The sequence below is a fragment of the Lonchura striata genome, chromosome 3 (genome assembly GCF_050655825.1).
Source record: "Lonchura striata isolate lonStrDom1 chromosome 3, ASM5065582v1, whole genome shotgun sequence".
Lineage (NCBI taxonomy): Eukaryota > Metazoa > Chordata > Aves > Passeriformes > Estrildidae > Lonchura > Lonchura striata.
Window position 1 is genome coordinate 5,548,232 of NC_140705.1, and position 20,371 is coordinate 5,568,602.

At 37.2% G+C, this 20,371-nt stretch overlaps 1 protein-coding gene across 7 annotated transcripts in view; it reads right to left on the reverse strand.

The window, feature by feature from the left end:
* The window catches only part of SUPT3H (SPT3 homolog, SAGA and STAGA complex component), a 260,596-nt gene that overhangs the window by 35,443 nt on the left and 204,782 nt on the right, over nucleotides 1–20,371 (reverse strand). For 5 of the 7 annotated variants that reach the window (XM_085576234.1, XM_085576235.1, XM_085576233.1 and 2 more), the window contains 4 exons: nucleotides 17,996–18,108; nucleotides 17,231–17,338; nucleotides 16,607–16,795; nucleotides 14,055–14,165 (listed from right to left, as the gene is read on the reverse strand). In XM_085576234.1, coding sequence (XP_085432360.1) covers nucleotides 14,055–14,165; nucleotides 16,607–16,795; nucleotides 17,231–17,338; nucleotides 17,996–18,108 — 521 coding nt within the window. Of the gene's footprint in view, nucleotides 14,166–16,606; nucleotides 16,796–17,230; nucleotides 17,339–17,995; nucleotides 18,109–20,371 lie in introns of all 7 variants that reach the window. The other 2 variants (XM_085576231.1, XM_085576232.1) reach the window with 1 other exon arrangement.

The following is a 20,371-nucleotide window of genomic DNA, read 5'->3' on the forward strand; positions in this document are numbered from 1 at the left end:
TAGCTCTTGGGGATGAAAAGGACCATCTAACCTCACTTTGCTCATAACACAGCCCACACAATTTTCTTGAATTGGCTCTCCAGAACCAATAGCTGTGGTTGAACTTAAGCATGGCTTTTACAGAAACATCTCCTCTTGATTTTAAATTTTCCAGTCATGGATAATCTGTCACAATCATTGGCTAAGTTGTTTCAGCACTTAGTTATGTTGTTATAAATATATATGCCTTATTTCTAGTTTGAATTTGTCTTGCTTAAATGTCAAGCTGCACTAGAAGGACTCCTAACACACATCCTGTCAAGACAGAGAAAAAGGCACTTCCACAGCATGGTCCATTTGACCCCTCTTAAACAGCTACCTTAGGAAGAGATAAATTACAACCCAGAAATGCTTGTTCCTCTCAATTGACTATAAAGGAAATCAGAGAATCATAGAGTGGTTTGCATTGGAAGGGACCTTAAAACCATCTCATTCCAACCTCTGCCACTGGCAGAGACACCTTCCACTATCCCAGGCTGCTCCAAGCCCCATCCAACCTGGCCTTGAGCACTTCCAGGGATGGGGCAGCCACAGCTTCTCTGGGCACCCTGTCTAGTTGTGCTCACAGGTGTTTGTCACTGTGCTCAGATACAAATATTTGTATCTATTCAGAGGAATCCCACCCCAAATATCCATATAGGTTTGCATGCAAGGACTGAAAAACCCTAAGACATGACTTTTTCTTTTTTATGGGTCCTTAATAACTGGCTACACAATACATTCTTCAGTTTGATGCACTCCTGTCTCTGTGTTGGTATTTGCTAGTATTTCACCCAATTGTTGAGGTTCTCATTAAAACACAAGCACAGCTTGTGCTTGCCTTAGTACAGCAGACAACTCTTCTAGTTCCTGTTCTCCTTCCTGCCCACCCAAGGACTGCCCAAGGATTGCCTCAGCCCCTTCAGCTACAGCACTGGATTGACCTCATTGTGTTCAAGTGATTCCTCAAGACTCCAGGACACTCTTTCAAAATCCCTGCTTTGCAAGATACAGCCCCAGAGACTGTAAACGTTGCCCATTTGCTTAATTTGCAGATGAAATACTTAACATCTGGCTACTCTGGAATGAAAAGAACTTGCTTACACTTCATTTATCAAATGGTAACTCAGTAACTCTTTGTCACTACCTTGTCCTCTTCATTATTTTACAATCCTCAATTAACTTCACTCCGAAAATATTTGACAAGGAAACTAGACTCTGAGTAAACTACTTTTGGAGAAATGGAAAGTTGAAGAGTTTGCAATGTAAATTTTCCAAACCTTCAACGCTCACTATGAAAGCAGAGCTCCAGCCACTCTGCCTATATCATAAAATACAGCAGCATAGGGGATTTCTCAGAGCAACCAGCAAAGCCTCATTCATACAATCTTGAAATTATTCAGGCTGGAAAAGACCTGTGAGATCATCATGTTCAACCATTAACCCAGCACTCACCACTGAACCATGTCCCAGAGTGCCACATCCACACATTTATTCAACTCTTCCAGGGATGGGATTCCACCAGTGCCCTGGGCAGCCTGCTCCAATGCCTGACCACCTCTTCAGCAAAAGAATTTTTCCAGTGTTCAACCTCAATCTCCCCTGGTGCTCTCCGACGCCACTTCCTTTGTCCTGTCTCTTGTTACCTGGGAGAAGAGCCCAACCCCCACCTGGCCACAACCTCCTTTCAGGGACTTTTACAGAGGGGTAAGGTCCCCCTTTATTGCCTTTACAGTGGTGTTACAAAGGCAGCCTCAGTTATAATGGTGACAGGCAGACCTTGCCAGGGCTGTTCTTGGGATTTATGTCAGTAAGTACTAAAGCCAAACATTTGCTGCTGACTTCAGGCAGCTGAATGGTGCCACATCACTTTAACGTAAAATATTACTTTTTTTGGAAAAAGACATTATTAGAAATTTTTAACCCATAGTTTCTTGAAAATAAACTTTATGAAGCTGGGAATGAACCCTTTCCATGAAAAAATAAGAAATATAAGGGTTTGCTTCAGCAACCTAAAAGGAAATTGTTCTTTGATGAATTGGGAAGTATGTAATAAATTAGGGGAAGCAAATAATACTCTGCATTGTAACCTTTGCTCACAGACACGGCTGTAGGTGTTCCTTACCCTAAAGTAGAACTGATAAAGGTTCCAGGCCAAATAACTCAGGACTAGTTAGATTTTTATGTCCCTCTGAGAGCTCTCATGTCAAGCTGCCAGCTCAGGCTGAGCATGGATAAATTGGAACACCTCATCTCCCACCTAGTCCAAATCCTCCATTTCTGTTCATCAATAACCCCATGTACCCCACCATCATCAAGGTGTGTAACACGGGTTTTATCTCTGAGATTGGATACTTGCTCACTTCAGGATTTGCAGCCGCATTTTCTATTTTTCTTTCCTGAAAACAATCCTAGTGGCACGTAACAGCCTTTCTTGCCCTCCATCCAGATTCCAGTCTGCAGAAGTCACAGAAACACTGAGGAATCTAGATTCAAAAACCAACATCTTCTTGTTTGTACCAAGTCATAAGAATCCTGCCAAGCTCATTTCTCCCACCCATCACTTTGATTTTCCTCTCAGCCACATGCGTCAGAAGCTGTTTTCCATTTTGCCTCATGACACATCCTCCTCCTGTGCAGCAGCATATCTCCCATCAAATGTCAGATTCCAACCTGGATCACCTCACTTGCCACTCTTTGCTGTGCACACACCAAACATTCACGCCAGCACATCTCCTGCAGCTTTTTTGGTGGGAAAAATCAAACAGCAGATGAACATCATCACCCACTGTCACTTCATTCTTAAATCTCTTCTGTGCTGTGACTCGTATAGGAAAAAATCTCCTACTGACTGGATAATTTATATACTGAGACCACTTCCTCATCAGCTAAACAACACTATCTCCTTTCACTCTTCTGTTTATCTTATCAAATCTTATCACTTGTCATGTCTCTATATTGCAAAATCTACTGAGCCATCATTAACTTCTGTTCTGCGTTCGTAAGATGAATAATACAGAAATACAGAGGAATCCTGGCTCTTGACTCTTACACTGAAAAGCATTACTAATGAGATTGATCTGCCCCCTTTTTAAAGTTAAATGACAGATTACTTCTATTATGGAAGTTGAGACTCCAGAAAAAGAATTCCATTTTAAAGAAATGCTATCATGCATCTTTAAAAAGCAACAATAAAACCCAGTATTCTTTTATGTATTTCAGGTTAAGCATTCAAAATGTCTCATTACTTCTGATGATTTAGAACTGGCTATAAAATTGTCTCAGAATTAATCTTTCTTGCTCACAGGAATGGCTTTCAACATATTCTAAAGAGCCATAATTAGTAGCTTTTTATCTATTTGCTGAGCTATTTAATTTCTCTGTTTTGTACCTAGTTAACGATTTTAATCACCTGTGACTGTAATAAATTATGGACAAAGATGGGCCTCATATACCCCATGGGATATAAAATCCCAAGCTTCCTAATGTGGCAACAAGCATATACCTTCCTTCTGTACCATCTGCTCCTTTAAAAAAAACCAAAAAAACCTCCATGCACAATGGTGAGATTGTTTTAACTTTCTTGTTAACAGATGCAGAAACAGCTGAATGCTTTTTCTCAGAAGCACTTAATCCACACTCCAAACCTCCACTATATCTTCTGAGGGTAATTTAAGCATCATATCTAAACACCAATTAGAACTAGAGTTTTTTTGATGGTAAATATTAATAACCTGTCCTTCTTGCAAGGAAAAATATACCCAAACCCCAAACCCTTCACCACTGACAAAATTACCTCATGAAATTACTGTTTCTCACTTCTAGGCCGTTTGCATTGCAATAATTCTGCACGGAGACTGCTTGCTTCCAGCAATTTTAGCACCTTCTGCAGTAAAACTAACACATGTGGATCTCTGGAGAGTCTTATTTTTTTCCTGTTGTCCCAGTTCCTTGCCATCAAAAATGACAATCCTGTCAGCACATCAACACATTTTAAGACTGACCTGTGCCAGCACATAGTCTGGAACATTGCATTAGTACAATTCCTCCAGGTTGGATACCAACCTTTTCTCCACCAGCCAGTGTTGGGAACCCTGTGCAAATATTTATTATGTGATTTTTCTTCTTATTTTTATTGGGGTTTTCCCTTATTATTTCTTACTGTTACTTATTCTTATTTTTCTCCTAGCATTTTTGGAATTTAAATTATGTAAAATTAGAGGCATGCAATTCTTAAGCAGGTCCTGGCTATGGAATTCATTCCAAATTAGTAAAACAGAACTGGATGGTTTTTAATCACTCAGGTGTACTCCAGATTCCACAGTCATTCTGCAATTGAAGCCTGAAGGAAACCACTTATTTCATACATGTTCTCAAGGCTTTGCAGAAAAGCTCAGGGCCTTTATGAAAGTCCAATATCTTATATTTTCATCCATGTGCACATAAATACCCCCGGAGACAGGAAAGTGTCTTACCAAGGAAAAATCCCTTCTCATATCTCCTCTCCTGAGACTGTCATGAAGGAAAGGGTGTAACTTCTACCAATAAGCAGCTAAAGAATTTAATTGGTGTGAAGGAACTGAGATCCAGGGGAATATAACTTGGAGGAAGAGGTCTAGTTTAAAAGCAAGAAACTCATCTTGATTGTGAGATTTTGTCACTGTAGAACAGCAGAGACAAGAGATCTAGCAGAAAGCCCTGGCTGAAGCTTAATCCTACACTGGAAACCACAGTCACAAATGTAAGTACAGCAGCACACAGCACTAAAAAAATAAATGATACTTGTTTAACTGTTTTCATTTTCTGAAGTCTGATATCCCTTTCTAGAATTTTCCTTCATGTTGTTATTTTTTTTCTTAGCTCTGCTAACTCCAAAATATTGACAAGCACTGTATCTTATTAAAGTTTAAAATCTTTAAGTATTTTCCAAAACTTTCCAATGAGCAAATATTACAAGGTGAAAAATAATCTGATTTTAATTTAATTCCATTTATGTTCTACAAGTATCTCCTTTTCTCCTTTGTGCAATAAATTAAAAAAAAAAAACCCACAAAAACTCAAAACTAAAATAATAGATGAATCAAAACTTATATAACTAATAACACCAGAAGCCTTAATTTAGCCCATGCTTTTTCAGACTGTAGGTACAGTTTAAAAATTAAGCAGATGACTGCTTTGCTGAATTGAGATTTACACAACCCTGAAGGTAAAGTCAGAAAGCTGGAATAATACAAAACCTCAGGGAAGGAACACAAAAACCCCAAAATAAAATTAATAAAATGTGTTTGGTTGCCTAAAGCCTGGTGTTTTCACTTGATTTTCCTAGAGAAATATTTCCAAGCAGTACAAAGTGGGTAGTCAGGCTCCCTGAAATGGGTATGGTTTTGCAAAAAGTAAAACTTTAATGTTAAAAGAGATTTTCCAGCAACCAAATCAGTGTTGCCTTCTGATGCCTGGAGATGTATCAGAGGGATGAGGGGAGAATGAGCATCTTTGCCTCAGGGCATGCAGAGAACAGGGGACACAAATGAGAGGCAATCAAACATCATTTATACTGCTGCACATTCAGTAACTTTTTTTGCTGTTAGTGGTATCAAAGATTTAAATGAGAAGTGACACCTCACTGAGTGGGACATGATAAATGGAGTGAAACAAAGCATAAAATACCAGCTTTTATTCAGGAATCTTTTGTCTTTCCATGTGCCAAGTACTTGAGTTTGAGTATTATTATAAGGCTTAGGAAACAAGAGTAGGTAACTAAAATGGAAAATAACAGATGATAAAAGTTATAAAAAAAATCTCCACTTGGTTTTGGTGTTCCCATATTATTATCTGCCCCTTTCCAGATTTACTCTGCTATTCTAGAGGTTTTACATTCTTTATTTGCAAAGTGACAAGTCAGAGATGCTAGAGATGTCCATGGGTAAGAGCTTCTACCACGGAATCTCAGAATCCCAGAATGGTTTGGATTAGAAGGGACCTTTGAGAGCACCTGGTTTCATCTCCACAGGCAGGGCTACTAGTCACTAGACCAGTTTGCTCCAAGCCTCATCCAGCCTGTCCTTCTGTCCAAGCTCAATACAACAGGACACATCTGTCAAGGATCAGTTGTTTGAGAAGCACATAAAATGAAGATCCTGCTCACAAGAAATTACGTTTCGTGCAATTTTTCTCTGTCTGTAGGTTAATTCCAAGTCAAACAGCTTTATTACATGATCCTAAAGTTCTCATAATGTTACATCCAGACAGCTCACATCCTGTGCTACAGAGCTGGGCAGCCCTGCTGCTGAATCACAGCTGCTGCATCTCACTCTGAGCTGGCTCAGAGCAGCACTGAGAGTGAACTGACAACTATGAGCAGCTCCAGTTCACAAAGCACTTTCAAATCTTTCAAGGAAAAAATTGTGAATGACCGCTCATGTTCAGGGGAAATCTGAAAGAATGGTATAAAATACAACTGCAACTGATCTTGCATTATATAATGGTATAAGTACATGATATTGTCCATGATCTAACAAAATCACAAAAACGTGAATCCTGCAGGGAGCTGCACTGTAATTCTGTGCAAAGACAAATAAAGAAAATACACTTCAATTTTGAGATGCTTCCATTTTGTTCTTAGGATTTTTCAACAACCAAGTTTATATTTATTAACTTTTGTACCAGAATGTACCTGCTTCATGGGCAATGCCTCTGTCTTTACAAAAATTAATACAAATTATGGAAGAAGGACAACATTTATTTTTGCATAATATCTTGAAACACTAAATTAAGCTACATTTTGTCTCAATCTCTGCTCTAGAATTGTAGTTCTCACCTTACCCTTGAAATAGGTATTTATGTATTACATGTTAGATTGCCCTGAGCAAAGTACCAGAAGTCAGATTCTCATCTATACTAAGGTTTTTTAAGCCTCTCAGGAGGCACATAAGAACATACACTTTTAGAAAGTAACATATTCTTACCCTCAGATCCTTTCACATCAGTACAACTGATGCCTCTAGTATGTATTTGAATCTGGCCATACAGTTAGAAAAAAAATAATTTTATAAGGTTTACAAGACTAGCAGTTGCTTTGGTTTATATGAGAGACTCAGGTGACTGCAAACCTTATAGTTCAACTTATCTTCTCACTAACAGACCTAGCTAATTAATCTGACAAATCAGATTTTTTTAACCATTAGATGTGAAAAATGATACAATTTTGCAGTATGAGCTCCTATGTTGAGCAAGATGCAGGTTTTGTTCAGCACTTCCAGTGTAACAGGTTTGAACAGGCGGTGACACAGTGGAGCACAACCCTCTGCATGGTTGTACAAACTGCATTAGCAGAGTCACTCCATGCCAGTGTCTTCTGCCTCAACAGAACCACATCCATGCTGCCTGAAAGCCTCACGTGCTGCTTCCAACAATTCATGTACTGTGCTGTGTAGTAGGACACTGATGTATGTGCTATCCAAGAATTTTAAACATCCCCACAGGATATCAAATACTATCCAGACCATTTGTAAATACTTTCCTAGGGCTCTGCAGAAAAGAAGTCAGTTCTTTTCGAATCTACTTCAATGACATTTTTGTCTTATCTAAAAATCTATGTTCCTGTTCAATAAAATCATCTGGGCAGCTTACTGCTTCATCAGTACTGCAAGCCTGTGCCTTCATTAATAAATTCTGTTGGAGCGTTAAGACTACCCCCAGTAGGGACAGCTGGGAAACTGCAATATAAAGTCAAGCAGCACATTTAATGACCAATGAACTTCTGGAAACTTACTCCAAAATGATACATCATTGTGTCAGACACTCTTAAGCATTATGCAGCTTGGTCTCCCTCTTTAGAAACATGAAACCCCCTGAAACTGCTACCACAAATTGGGAACCTTTTAAATTATGCCAAGCCACCTGCTTTTCTCCAAGAAACTTCATAAAACTCTCCAAATTAGTAATGTCATTAAGTAAAGCTTACAGAACTGTTGTTATTCTGAAGGAGTATTAGCTGTTTAGCTTAAGGAAACCAACAGGGATTTTTATAATGGAAAGAACTGTCATATATATTATATAATCTATTCCAAATGAAATGCATTAATATATTCTTGAATATGCTATTCTTTAACATTTTAATCTTTCTGGAAGAAAATCCTATTAAACATATTATCAGGATTAAATTTATCTAATGAAGAAGTTCAGTTAAGGAGAGGAGATGTGAAAGATTCAATCAGTTTATGGGTCTTCAGATGGTATTAAGAGCCATATAAATCAAATGTCCCATTTTACATTTCTGAACAGCCCTGGAAGAAATAGTGCTGGAATCAAAGAGGGAGCCCCATTTCCCCTGTTCCTTCTCTTTTTTGAATGGCCCTACAGAGAGCAGGCGAGGATGGATTATAGGAATGCCTTCTGTTGAGGAGTCAGCCAAAACTGTGCCATCTCATCTTGGAGCAATTTATCCAATAAGATGATTTAGAGGACAGTTCAGTGGCACCATTTTTGGAGGCAAAAGCAGAAGGGAAGGAATATAAATCAAAGGTGACTGGCAGGTAAAGGATATATGCAGCAATCAGCCAAACCATGTGCACACTGGCACAAATTCAACAAGATCATTTATAAAAATTTTAAGTCAGGAGTACACAAAAGGGGGTCTGGTGCTAACTAAATCCACAGATAGATTACACGCCACTGAAATAAACACTTCCAGATGCTGGCATACAAAAACCTTTTACAGAAAGAAATGTTTTCTTTCATAAATCTGAAAGGAGGAACCTTGGAATGGGGGTTGGGAGAGAAGGGAACAAGATTTCCAAACTGAGATTGACTTCCTACTGGTTTTATAGAATAATAACTCATCTTTTTCAAACACAAAGTGCTAACATTGTAGAATTACAAATAACTGCAGACAACAGCTTGAAATATAGACAAAGACATCATAAATATATAACTGTTTAATGAAATAAAATGCCCTTTTTTCTTTCAAAATGAGAAGAAAGCATGAAAATGTCAATGTGACTCTTTCTATATCGGAAACTGAATGTGTAACAGAAGGGAAAGTTTTAAAATGCCTTTTGACATAAATACATACATTTCATTTTTGAGAAGTGATTAAGAATGAAATCCTGACTTCTTCAAAATCAGTATCAATTGATTCAGAATATCAATATGGGCAGTCTATATTTTACAGGACCCTAAGTATCAGAGATTTTTAATTTGGTTTCCATGTAACTAATTTCTTTCGGAAACAGCATTCAAAACTTTTTATCATTCAAGTGCTTTAGAAAAATTCAGCTGTACTGTATCCACATTGTGTCTATTGAAGAAATTATTGAGGATTATATTCCAGAACTTCTTCTCACTACTACTTTGATCTGAAATATGTACAAAGAAATTTCTTTCAGTTAAGAGGACTAAGTTGAGGGCCAAATCCTCTGGGTGACAATTCCAGGCTGTGGAGCCTCCTTCTCTGGAGATAATCAAAAGCTTCATGGATATGAGCCTATGCCCTGGGATCTGGGGGACCCTGCTTGAGCAGGGAGCTTGGACCAAAAGACCTCCAGTGGTCCCTTCCAACTGACTCATTCTGTGACTCGATGAATGTGAAGCTGAATTTTTCTTGAAGTTGAAGGCACTTAAACCAAACTTGCTTTCCAAAATGTCCTCTTCCACAAATATCATATTGCCACATTATCCTTTGTATTTTAAAAGCTTCCCTCTTCTTTCTACCCCCTGAATCTGCTGGTTTAGTCTCTCATAAGCTCAGCTTTGCCAGTCATCAGCTACTATTCCACAGATTTAGATTTTAGGGGAAATTAATAGAGTCAAAATCATCTTTATTATATTGAAGTTATTAAAGATCTGTGATGAACCTCAGTGGTTTTCACTCCAGAAATTGATTAAAGTATTTGCATAAAAGCTGAGCTCAATCAGGATCAATAAAAAACACTTTTAAAACATCAGAAGTAAAAGACCTTGACTAAATGTATAATTTGATTGTGAAACTATGATTATCATGTACATGTACCCTACTGAAGTCCACATGGGATACTTGCATTTATTATTTAAGAACCCCTAAGAGTATAGGCAGGGCCAAATACCCCTAAGAGTATAGTAAGGCCCAAATAATTCAAGTCTCTGCCAAATCACATTCTCTGCTGTATGCAGGGAATGTCACAAGCAATATTATAAACACAGATTTGTAAATACTCATTGTTTTATGCTGCATAGGCAATTTTATGAGACTGAAATATTTAACAAGAGAAGGTTTAGACTAGCAAGCCTTTTCATACTGGAATGCCTGGGAGGTTGAAGGAACGTTCTCCCCAGAACATAAGTACCCAAGGAAATGTTGGTTACACCCCTGTTAATTCAATACACCCCACTGACAAATGTATAAGCTGCTGAATAATGGCCACTGTCTGCCATGAGCCTGTGAAGGATTCCAATTTACATTTGTGAACTCAGTTTCTCTTAATTAAACATCTGAAGCACTTCATTTCAGAGTTGGCAGAAACTAAAGACGAAGAATCTGCTCTGGAAACATTTTCTTGTTCTTTTTGTCTGTGGTCTTCCACTATTGTAGCTGACCACTTTGATTTTCGTTTCAGAGCAAAGGATCTCAGCTGTCCTTTTTGCTAGAGCTGTTCTCTTTGCTAGAGCTGTTCTCATGGTCACAAGTACAGCACTCACAGACTGTTCATGCACCACTTACAGCTGCTCCTATCAAGACTCCAGGTAAGCACTTTGTATTGTTCACAGAATAAATACTCTTTAAATAATTATTTTTTTGCTACCCCAACTGTCTGAAATACAATCAAATCAAATAACTTAAAACAATTTCTCTAGAGTCATTATGCTTGTGTTCATGGTAAGAAATATCCACCTAATATTTTTTGTGAACACATTGGCATAATAAATATTATTATTTGGAAGACTATTAGGATTACTGCTACTGGCCCAGTCAAGACTGGACATCATTTCACTATGCACTTCCTTCACTTAAATGTGCATAGGTCCAGCACATTGAATTGCATTATTGCATATGATGGAGAGTTCCATACTTCCCATTTCTGTCTTGCAAACTTACATAGTGCTATCACTTAATATTTCTCTGATTTTTGGAAGTCTAGAGCATGCTTTAAGTAGGTAACACAGAGCACCACCCAATACTGTTTATAGAAAATATTTAGATAAAACATATCTCTAAACTATCTTAGATATGATACAATGCAGAAGAATCCAGAGTACACTTGCTGCTTTCCATTGTGGCTTACACTTGGAGACAAAACCTAAATGCTCTAATTGTGTTAGTCATTCTGACATAACTATTAAGGTCAAAATAAATGCAAACGGATCATTTTCACTGGTTTAATGTTAGTTCTCATTTACCATATGATTATAAAACTTTCAAAGTATTGTTTCCATCCAAACCAACATTCATCAAATACTGCTAAAGAATAAATTGTATAGCTTAACTTTTCTTCCAAAACCAACTCCTTAGGAACACTTATCACCAAATCAGTTGGAAGAGAGTGACAATCATGATGAAACAGCAAAACAGGGAAAGATGTGAAAAAAAAATCACTGTTTGTGTTCTACAAATACATAATTATTATCTTAAGAAAACATAAGTATATGTATACTTTTTAAAAAACAAAACATTCTCCCATATTTTCTTTTTGCAGAAATTAAATTTAAATTATATGTTTGGGGCTGAGCTATTCAGTAGCTTGAAAAGCATGAAGCTTTTTCACTCCTCAACTGTCTTTTTTAAAAAGTGGCTTTCCATAAGAGCTGCTGGGAAGCAATTGGCAGCTCTCTTTCCACATCATCCATCCTTGTGTAGGACAACACAACCATCAAATTTCATTTTTCCTGTTAGAACCCCATCCCTTGGTGGTTTGGGTACCGATAAAAACTTTCTTAATGTGGCAGCCCCTTGACAACTGCCAGTCTGATCCTGATCCATAAAAATATCTCTTCTAGTTGATTCAAAGAGTTAAAGCAGGGTTTAGATCCTTCTGATACAACTTCCCCCTCAGAAACTGCAGAGAGCAGCTCAGACTTCTATTATTGTTTTCCAATATTTTGCAGTCCCTACATGGGCTCTGTCACACAGGTCCTGCTGCTGAGATCTAAGGAAATGGCCATGCCTGATTACATAAAAATCTGCATCAGTTATATTAATTAATTTCTTCGGGTTTGGTTGCACACACACTACCAGATCTGGCCATCATTAAATTGTATTTGTTGTGTAAATCTGCATAAATGCAGACTGAAGAGGGTACTCAGTGCTCCACCCACATTTGTGCCAGATTAAGACCCAGAGTTTCTGGTTGCCACATGGACAATTGTCATTGTCAGGTCTCTCCCCAAACCTCCAGTGAGGGCACTCACAGGGGAAAGGTCCTAAATGCAGACTCTGCAGTACCTCTCAAAATACTTTTCCTGAGCCTTCTCATTAAAAGCAGAATCATGTTACAGCTCTACAACATCTGTAGGCATCCAGAAGCTGACCCAAGATTCCCTCTTATTCTTGGCTTGTTCAGAGGGAACAAGATCTGTTCCTCTCATCAACCACGTTGACTGTAGGTAATGTTAACAAATTAAATTGTTCAGTTGCACTGTTTGGGAAGTTCACGAGAGTGGAGGACATAAAAAAAACCCCAACCCAAACCAGGTTATTTTATTATACCTTGTGGTTGAAGAAAAAAATTGAACTTTGGTTAATAATTTACCAAAGCACTTTTAGTGAGGGTCAGGGAGAGAAGATTCACCTTTCTGCAGCTGTTTATGTGAGCTCTTTACTTTTTAAAAATAAAGTTAAATACATTCTCTGCTTTCAGAAGTTATTGCTATATTCTACACAACTACTACTACTTAGCAAACCTCTGCTAAAGACATTTTTCTGTTTTGGACTAGAAATTCTATCCAACACTTTACATGATATTAATCTAGCATTTTTGAGTGGCAGAAGAGAAAGTTGAAGTTACATAAAGACAATTCATTGCAATTGTGAATTGATATCATTAATAAATCAAACTTTCACTGCCATCTATAAGAGCACTGATCAGTTTTGGAACTAGGAAAATTATAACTTCACCTACTCATTTTTTCTTCTTGTCTCTTGCTCCTTGCTTCTGAAGTCCCACTTTTTCCTTTATACTTATGGCTTTCATATACTTCTGCACTGCTTTTACATTAATGAATTAATCCAAATTCAGAATAAATTTCCTTACCTAAAATCTCTCAGATATTGGACAATTTCTTCCTGATTTTTAGGAGCTGAGGTCCCGTTTGGTAGATTTAATTTGTTTTTTCCTATAATTATTTTTTTTTACATTTATTATTTTCTAAATGCATATATTCTGAGGTAAGCAGGATAAAAGCCACACAGAACAGTAGATGAGAAGAAAATTACCCCGATTTATGACACTGGAGATGGACTTGCTGTCACATTTTCATCAGCTGAGAAAATTAAACAAAGAATTCATTTGGCTGTTCTGAACAATGGATTTGCAATTTGCACAGAAAAAATGGCAAAACCTCAGAACCCATCAGTGTTTTACCACAAGATCAGTTCTATTACATTTCAGTGGAGGTTCAAAGTTGTCTAAAAAAACCCATTCTCTTCTTTCCCCAACCATAAATGTGTCACTTGAGAGTTCAACATCCAGTAGGAGCAGTATCTGACACCAAACTAATTTTAGAATATAAAGTGCTCTTCACCATATTGGAATACATATAATTTAAAATAACTGTAAACCTAAACTTTGGAAAAACAGAAAATTCAAGCACTAACAAAAAAGCATAATTTGTAATTGAAAGAAAATAATATTTGAAAGGAAAAAAAACCTTTTTTTTTGTCTTTCCAAAAAGAGACAGAAATTACTAAGTTTTATTTCCCAAGAGAATTATGCCACTTTTATAAAGAAAATTACAGTCACCACAAATTGCTCTCAACAATTCCAAAGCTTCTTCATTTGACCACTTGAAAATCAGAGTTCTTTAAGATTATAAATATAACTTTTTATAACTCTGTTATTACGTACTGTGAATGGGGAAAGGGGGCCAATCTTGTGGCCGTAGCGTCGAATGGCCTCTCTGATGTGGCTGGGCTGGATGGCATCACTTTGAGCCTCCATCCCACAGGCTGCAGTGCTCTGCAACAGAAAAACACATAAATTGTTACTAAATCAAAAACACACAACAGACCTACAGTGCATAAAGTATGAAAATAAACCTTTATAAAACGGACCAATTTTTTTTCTGAGGATACACATCATTGGTGCCACACAGTACATCAGAGAAAAAAAAAAAACTATTAACAAATTAAAGAAGACTTTTACATGAACTTAGCTTAAGAGACCCAAGGAACACCATGTTAGTGCTTTTAAATCTTTCACCTAGTGCTCCTCTATGTTGCAATTGCAAAGAGCAGAAAATGTTCAAACTAAAATGAAAGGGTCATATAAGTCATACTGCAATAACCACAGAAACTATTTCTAAAACACTTCAGGCTCTTATTATGATGTCAAGGGGTGGGCAAAATATTGAACAAGCACCCAAAGTGGAAAGCAATCTGACACCAACATCACCACTGAATACTATCAACTTGAAATTTGAAGCTGAAACATGTGACATAAGGGTGCTAGAAAGATGCAACAAATTTTGAATTACCTCAAACTGGAAAGTTTTAAAATTTCAAGTGACTTTTTTGATTATGGACCCTTAATAGGTAAAAATAAGCATTCACTGCAATTGGCATGCTGATTGTAATTATATTCTAAAATTATTGTAATGATTTTCCTGGGATTTTAAAATAAAAAGTTACTCTTTTCTCCTTGCTAGCCAACTTGAAATGTTGATTTAGGCTCCACCTAGACTTATCAGAATTCAGATGACTTATCTAGTGATGGCTGCTTGGCAATAAATGAATGAAAATTGTATTAGTGAGGGCACTGAGAATGACAAAAACTTTAATTGTACACTGAAGTTTAATGCACACACATCCATGGCCCCCTCATATATTCACATCATATGCTAATGCTCTCAAACTTGGGATGTTTTTTACAAAATGCTTAATTTTCAAGAGCGCTGAGTCCACTGGAACCGGTGAGTACACACAGAATTATTCATTATATGATGGCAGATTCTTCTCCTGCTAATTGACATCCATAAAGGGAATATGAAACTCAAATATTTTCTGCTGGACTGGGCCCTCATGGCCTAAAAATAGTATTTTTCATCAATTTAACTTGTTTGCCTCATTTATATACAGTAGATATCTAGGCAAATTGAGTAAGCCATGAGAACATTTAATTAAAACCGTGCACTTTTTGGATTATAATTATTTTCAAAGGCATTTAGTCAAACACTAAGAACTTAAACTAACTCTCAGCATCAAAAAAATATAATGCATTAAAAAACTACTCATCCAGCCATACTTCTATTCCTAGGAATTATAATGGAAATCAGCCACAGGAACAAAATACAATAAAATATAACATAAAAAAGGAAGAGAAAAAAGCAGAAGTCTTTTCAGGATTCACTAAAAGCTTTCTAACCAGTGTATAGTAAGGACAGGAGAAAGTTGAACACTTCAGGACTATCCACAGCACTGATGACACCAGAAGGAGAAAATACATTTTTCTACCTTATCACTGTAGAAATCACCAGTTTTACCCTGAAATGTGAGTATTTTTTAATAATAAAACACTTGATAAAATCCCAAGTCATTCCATTGCTTTTCAGCAAAATGAGCACTGCCATCACATTTCTTCAAAACAGCCCCAAGTGACCAGCACAGGTTTTCCTATCCAGTTTATTTAATCACATAAATTTCTCTTGTGGGTTTTAGGTACATATATCCCTCTCAGAACACCAAGACTCTGCAAAAGCAGACAAGAATTGTAACACGTATTTCATACTCTGAATATGAGACATCCCTGTTTTATGAAAAGCTAACAAATATTTAGCTTGAATGCAAACAACTAGTATAGAAATGAAGCAAGTCAGGTAAAGTTGTTAAAAGCAAGGGTGGCAGTCACCTCAGTCTGCTGTGATCAGGAAAATCACAAGCACCTTTTTGCCTATTTTGTTTGTATTTTGACGCTTAAAATCTGTGCTTGCTGCCTGTGTCAGAGAAGGGGGTGATCATTTGGAGTGGTGACAATTGCTGTGCCTGTAGAGGAGCAGGTTATCTTAGAAGTAGCAGTTTTCACCTTAACAAAATTCAGTTTTCAGACATTATTAGGAAAATTTAGCATAATTCTGATAGACAAAAAACACTATACCACACATTTGACCCTATAATATGAGGGTGGAGAAGCCCTGGCAGAGGTTGCCCAGAGAAGCTGTGGATATCCATCCCTGGAAGTGTTCAAGGCCACGTTGGATGGGGGCTTGGAGCAACCAGGTCTAGTGGAAGGTGTCCCTGACCATGGAAGGGAGTGGGAACTGGATGATCTTTAAGGTCCCTTCCAACCCAAACCATTCTGTGATTCTGAGATGATTTCCTGAGGATGTTTTGGGGTTTGGTGGTTTTTTTTTTTTTTTTTTTTTTTTTTTTTCCCCTAGGAATATACCTTTTTTCACCAAATACCTTTTTCCTTTTCCTTTGTTTGGATTTGGTGGAGTCCTGTCCAATTCCACCATTCCCCAAGGCTCCTGAGGGGGTTTTCCCAAGGTGCTGCTGCCCTGCTGATGCTGGCGGGGTGGGTGTAGGGGGTGGTGTGTTCTCAGGGGAGTCAAGACTGGTCTTCACACTCGCAGACTGCCCTAAGAGGTGTGGCTGTAAAAGCAAGATGTCAAACAGCCACAATATAATCAAATCACAAATAGACCCCACCCCAGCTATTTCCTTCTCAGATTCCCTGTTGGAAAAGATGCAAGAAGTTATTATAATATCTGTATAATATCAATGCCTGCAACGCAGTACTTAGTGCACTTGCCAATTTTGAAACCTTTAATCTCCAAATCTGCAACAGAGCCCTGAACACAGAAGAAATTTTCACCCAAGAAAAGAGGACTTATATTTAATTATAAAGGCGCTGCTAAGAATTTAACATTTAGAATTATAATTTAATATATTTCCACCTAAATCCATAACTTAATAGTTTATAAACTCCATAGCAGAAGTCTGCATCAATAGCACATTTGATAATGAAGAAAATACATTTACAAGCAAAATGTAAAATGCATTAATATGTGAAAAAGCAAGTTTTACCTCAGTAGAGTTGTGGTACTGTATGAAGGTGGCAGATATGGCATGACTGAATGGGTCACCAGCTTTGGGAGTCATGTCCTGTTTAACCAAAAGGGCCAAGTCCACCAGCTGGAGAGGCAAAACAGGTGGGATTACTGACATGGTACTAAAATGCCATTGTAACAATGGGAGAGTGAGGGCTGTGGGTTGAAGCAGAATATTCTCAATGTTTCTCAGATGAAAATAAACTTATTCAGATATTTCAGCCTAAAGAGACTTTCTCTTCTACTTCTGTAAATATATGGAGCAATCTATCTACCCAAGAGGGCTTGGCTTGGCACTAAGGTAACATTCTGTTTTCCAGGAAATCCTTCTTTCTAATCCAGTTGTGCAATGGGATTGAATGAGCCTCAGTGCACTGCCAAAGGTCACATAGCAAAGTGTGTGGTTTCAGTTTGGACTTGAAAAGTTCATGCTGGACTCCCCTCTCTCTTGCAGCCATTATAAAACATTTCTGTTTGTGTATGAGATGCATGAACACAGCACATCACACATCTGTCACACAGCAAATTGAAAGACAGCCTGGATTTTTGAGCTTGTCTCATGGAAATGGAAGTTGTCCCTGTCCATGGCTGGGGGTTGGAACTGGATGAGCCTTGAGGTCCCTTCCAACCCAAACCACCCCATAACTCCATGAATCCAGAGAGCTTGGAGAGCTGAAGAACCCTGAGGCTGAGGCTGGGTTGTAGTTAATTAATTTTCACTAGAGTTCAATCAGTCCCTTACCTGGGCCACAGTTTCATATGCTAAATATGCCAAAATCTCCATTGCAACTGCATTTGGCTTTATTTCCATACTGCTACAGTCCAGCCAGTCACGGAACTTGGATGCTTTCTTTGCTGTCAATTAAAGTCATAAGAGAAAAAATAAAAGTTAATGACAGGCCAAAATAATAATTTTTTTGATTTTGCAGAAATGCTGCAAAACGGAAGCAATTGGTGTGAGTGCGTTTTATTTGGCCAAAGAAGGAATTCTCAAAATGGAACCAGTGCGGAAAGACTGTTATTTCATACATTTTGGAGACCCATAAGCACATTGACTAAAGAGAAAAAAAACAAAATAATTGATCACACAGGAGATTTCAGAACAAGGAAGGTCCAACCTCAGAGGAGTGTGGACCAGACAAACTTGCTTTAGAATAGATTACTATAAAATAAATAAAATGATTGCACCACATCTTTGATAAATTAAAAAACATTAGAAGAAATCCACACAAATAAGAGACTAGATAAAATTGATATAATTGTATTAACAATAGCAAAGATAAATGAAGGACAGAAGAACTTGGAAGTCCTGGTGTTAGCTTTACAGAGCTGAGGCACTGATGAGTGAGCCAAAATTATTTGTATAAGTGTGTTTTTTAAGTGTGGTTTGTATATAAAGAAATAAGGATAGATGTAAAATCAACATTCAGACAAGAACTTCACACTGTTAATGGGTGAGATCGATTCAGAAATAGGGCAACAAAAAATATGGTATAGTGAAATTTAATATTTGCTTGGATAGTAAAAGAAGGGAAAAAAGAGGCTGATCTTAGGTGAGCAGTGGACAAGATGATCATAGAAATCTGTGGACATAAAGGAGCTATTGAAACCAGAGATCTTAATGAGGGTTGTTTGTGATACAGGACAACCAAAACAAAGTAAATACAAGGTGGAAAAATCATCTGAAGGAAGTGGGAACAACTCTTTGAAAAAGAGCTTTCAATCAAGACTAAAAAGCTACAGACAAATCAGGTGTTAAACAGAAAAAAGGTCAGTGGAAGGCTACATTGCATCACTAAAGAAAAAAACAAATAACAAAAAAAAGAAACATGAGAAGTGTGAAGGTGAAAAAATCATCACAAAATGTTCCCTAGAATTTAAGTTTGCAATTCTGTAGTACTTGATCCTTTGAGAGACCTTTTCTTTTGCCTGTCTTTAAAGTGCAGCTATCTGGAGCTGTGATTATTAATATATACTTTTAGAAAATTTCCTGAAGTCCCTTCCAGGTTCATTCTCTTGTGACACAGTTTTTATGGGCTTACATTACAGCAATACACTTTGTTAAACATAGTAACACAATCAATTTTTACTGAAATAAATAAGTAAAAAAAGCCCTTGGACAAATGTTCTGCATGGCCTTTAGTGCATTCTGTCTAATTGAGCTCATTTTGTGCAATTGAATTTGTGCCCAAGTCTTTCTTGTACTATTTTCTAACCACTGTAATTCTCTTTTTCCTTAATGACATTAAATGTCAGTGAAAAAGAACCATATAGACATGGACATTTAAAAACACTGTGAAAACAACACTGAGATATTTTTATAGATCACACTTATAATGTCTTAGTCAGCAACATTCTATTTTATTTTGAAAATTTAAGATTTTTATTTGTTCTGTCTCCAGATGGCAATTTTGGGGTTTTAAAAATGACTTTATCACAAACCTCTCATTTCCTGAAGTCACTCTAATCTGAAGTATCATTTATCTAATGGTTCACAGATGTGTGATGCCAAATTATAACTAAACATAAAAAACATATTGAATTAGAAAAAGAAATGCTTACAAAATGTGTTTTCCTACATTTGCTGATGTTTGCTGATGGAGAGCAGTATCTCAAATGTGTCATTTATTTGCCATAAATGAGTCACTCTTTCTCTGAATTTAAAAGGAAGAACAAGATAAGGTCTCTCCTTAACAACAGCACTGTGCTCAGTTGTGTGCTGTAGGATCATGTGCTGTTTTGTCATGATTTTTACTGGCTCCTTCACCTCCCCTTCTCTGACATTTAACCTAAAACCTTAGTCATCACTTAACCAATTCTGTAATGATGTTTTACTACATGATCAAGCCCATTAATTTACAGCTCATTATAGTCGTGGCCCACAAGTACTTCTAGTAAGTTGGTTTTCAGTGCTAGTAAAGCCCTAATTCTGTCATCATGTTATTAGTGTTGGAATGGTGTATACTGATGAACTTGGCTAATGGTGAATAAATTCCACAGCAGGAGCTTACAGCTTAAAATAGAAAAGACTCTTTAGTAAGTTCTTTGTGTCTCTGTGGATCGGGAAATAAAAGCAAAACTTGCTGCTCTTCTCTAATTTTAGAAGCATTCCAAAAAA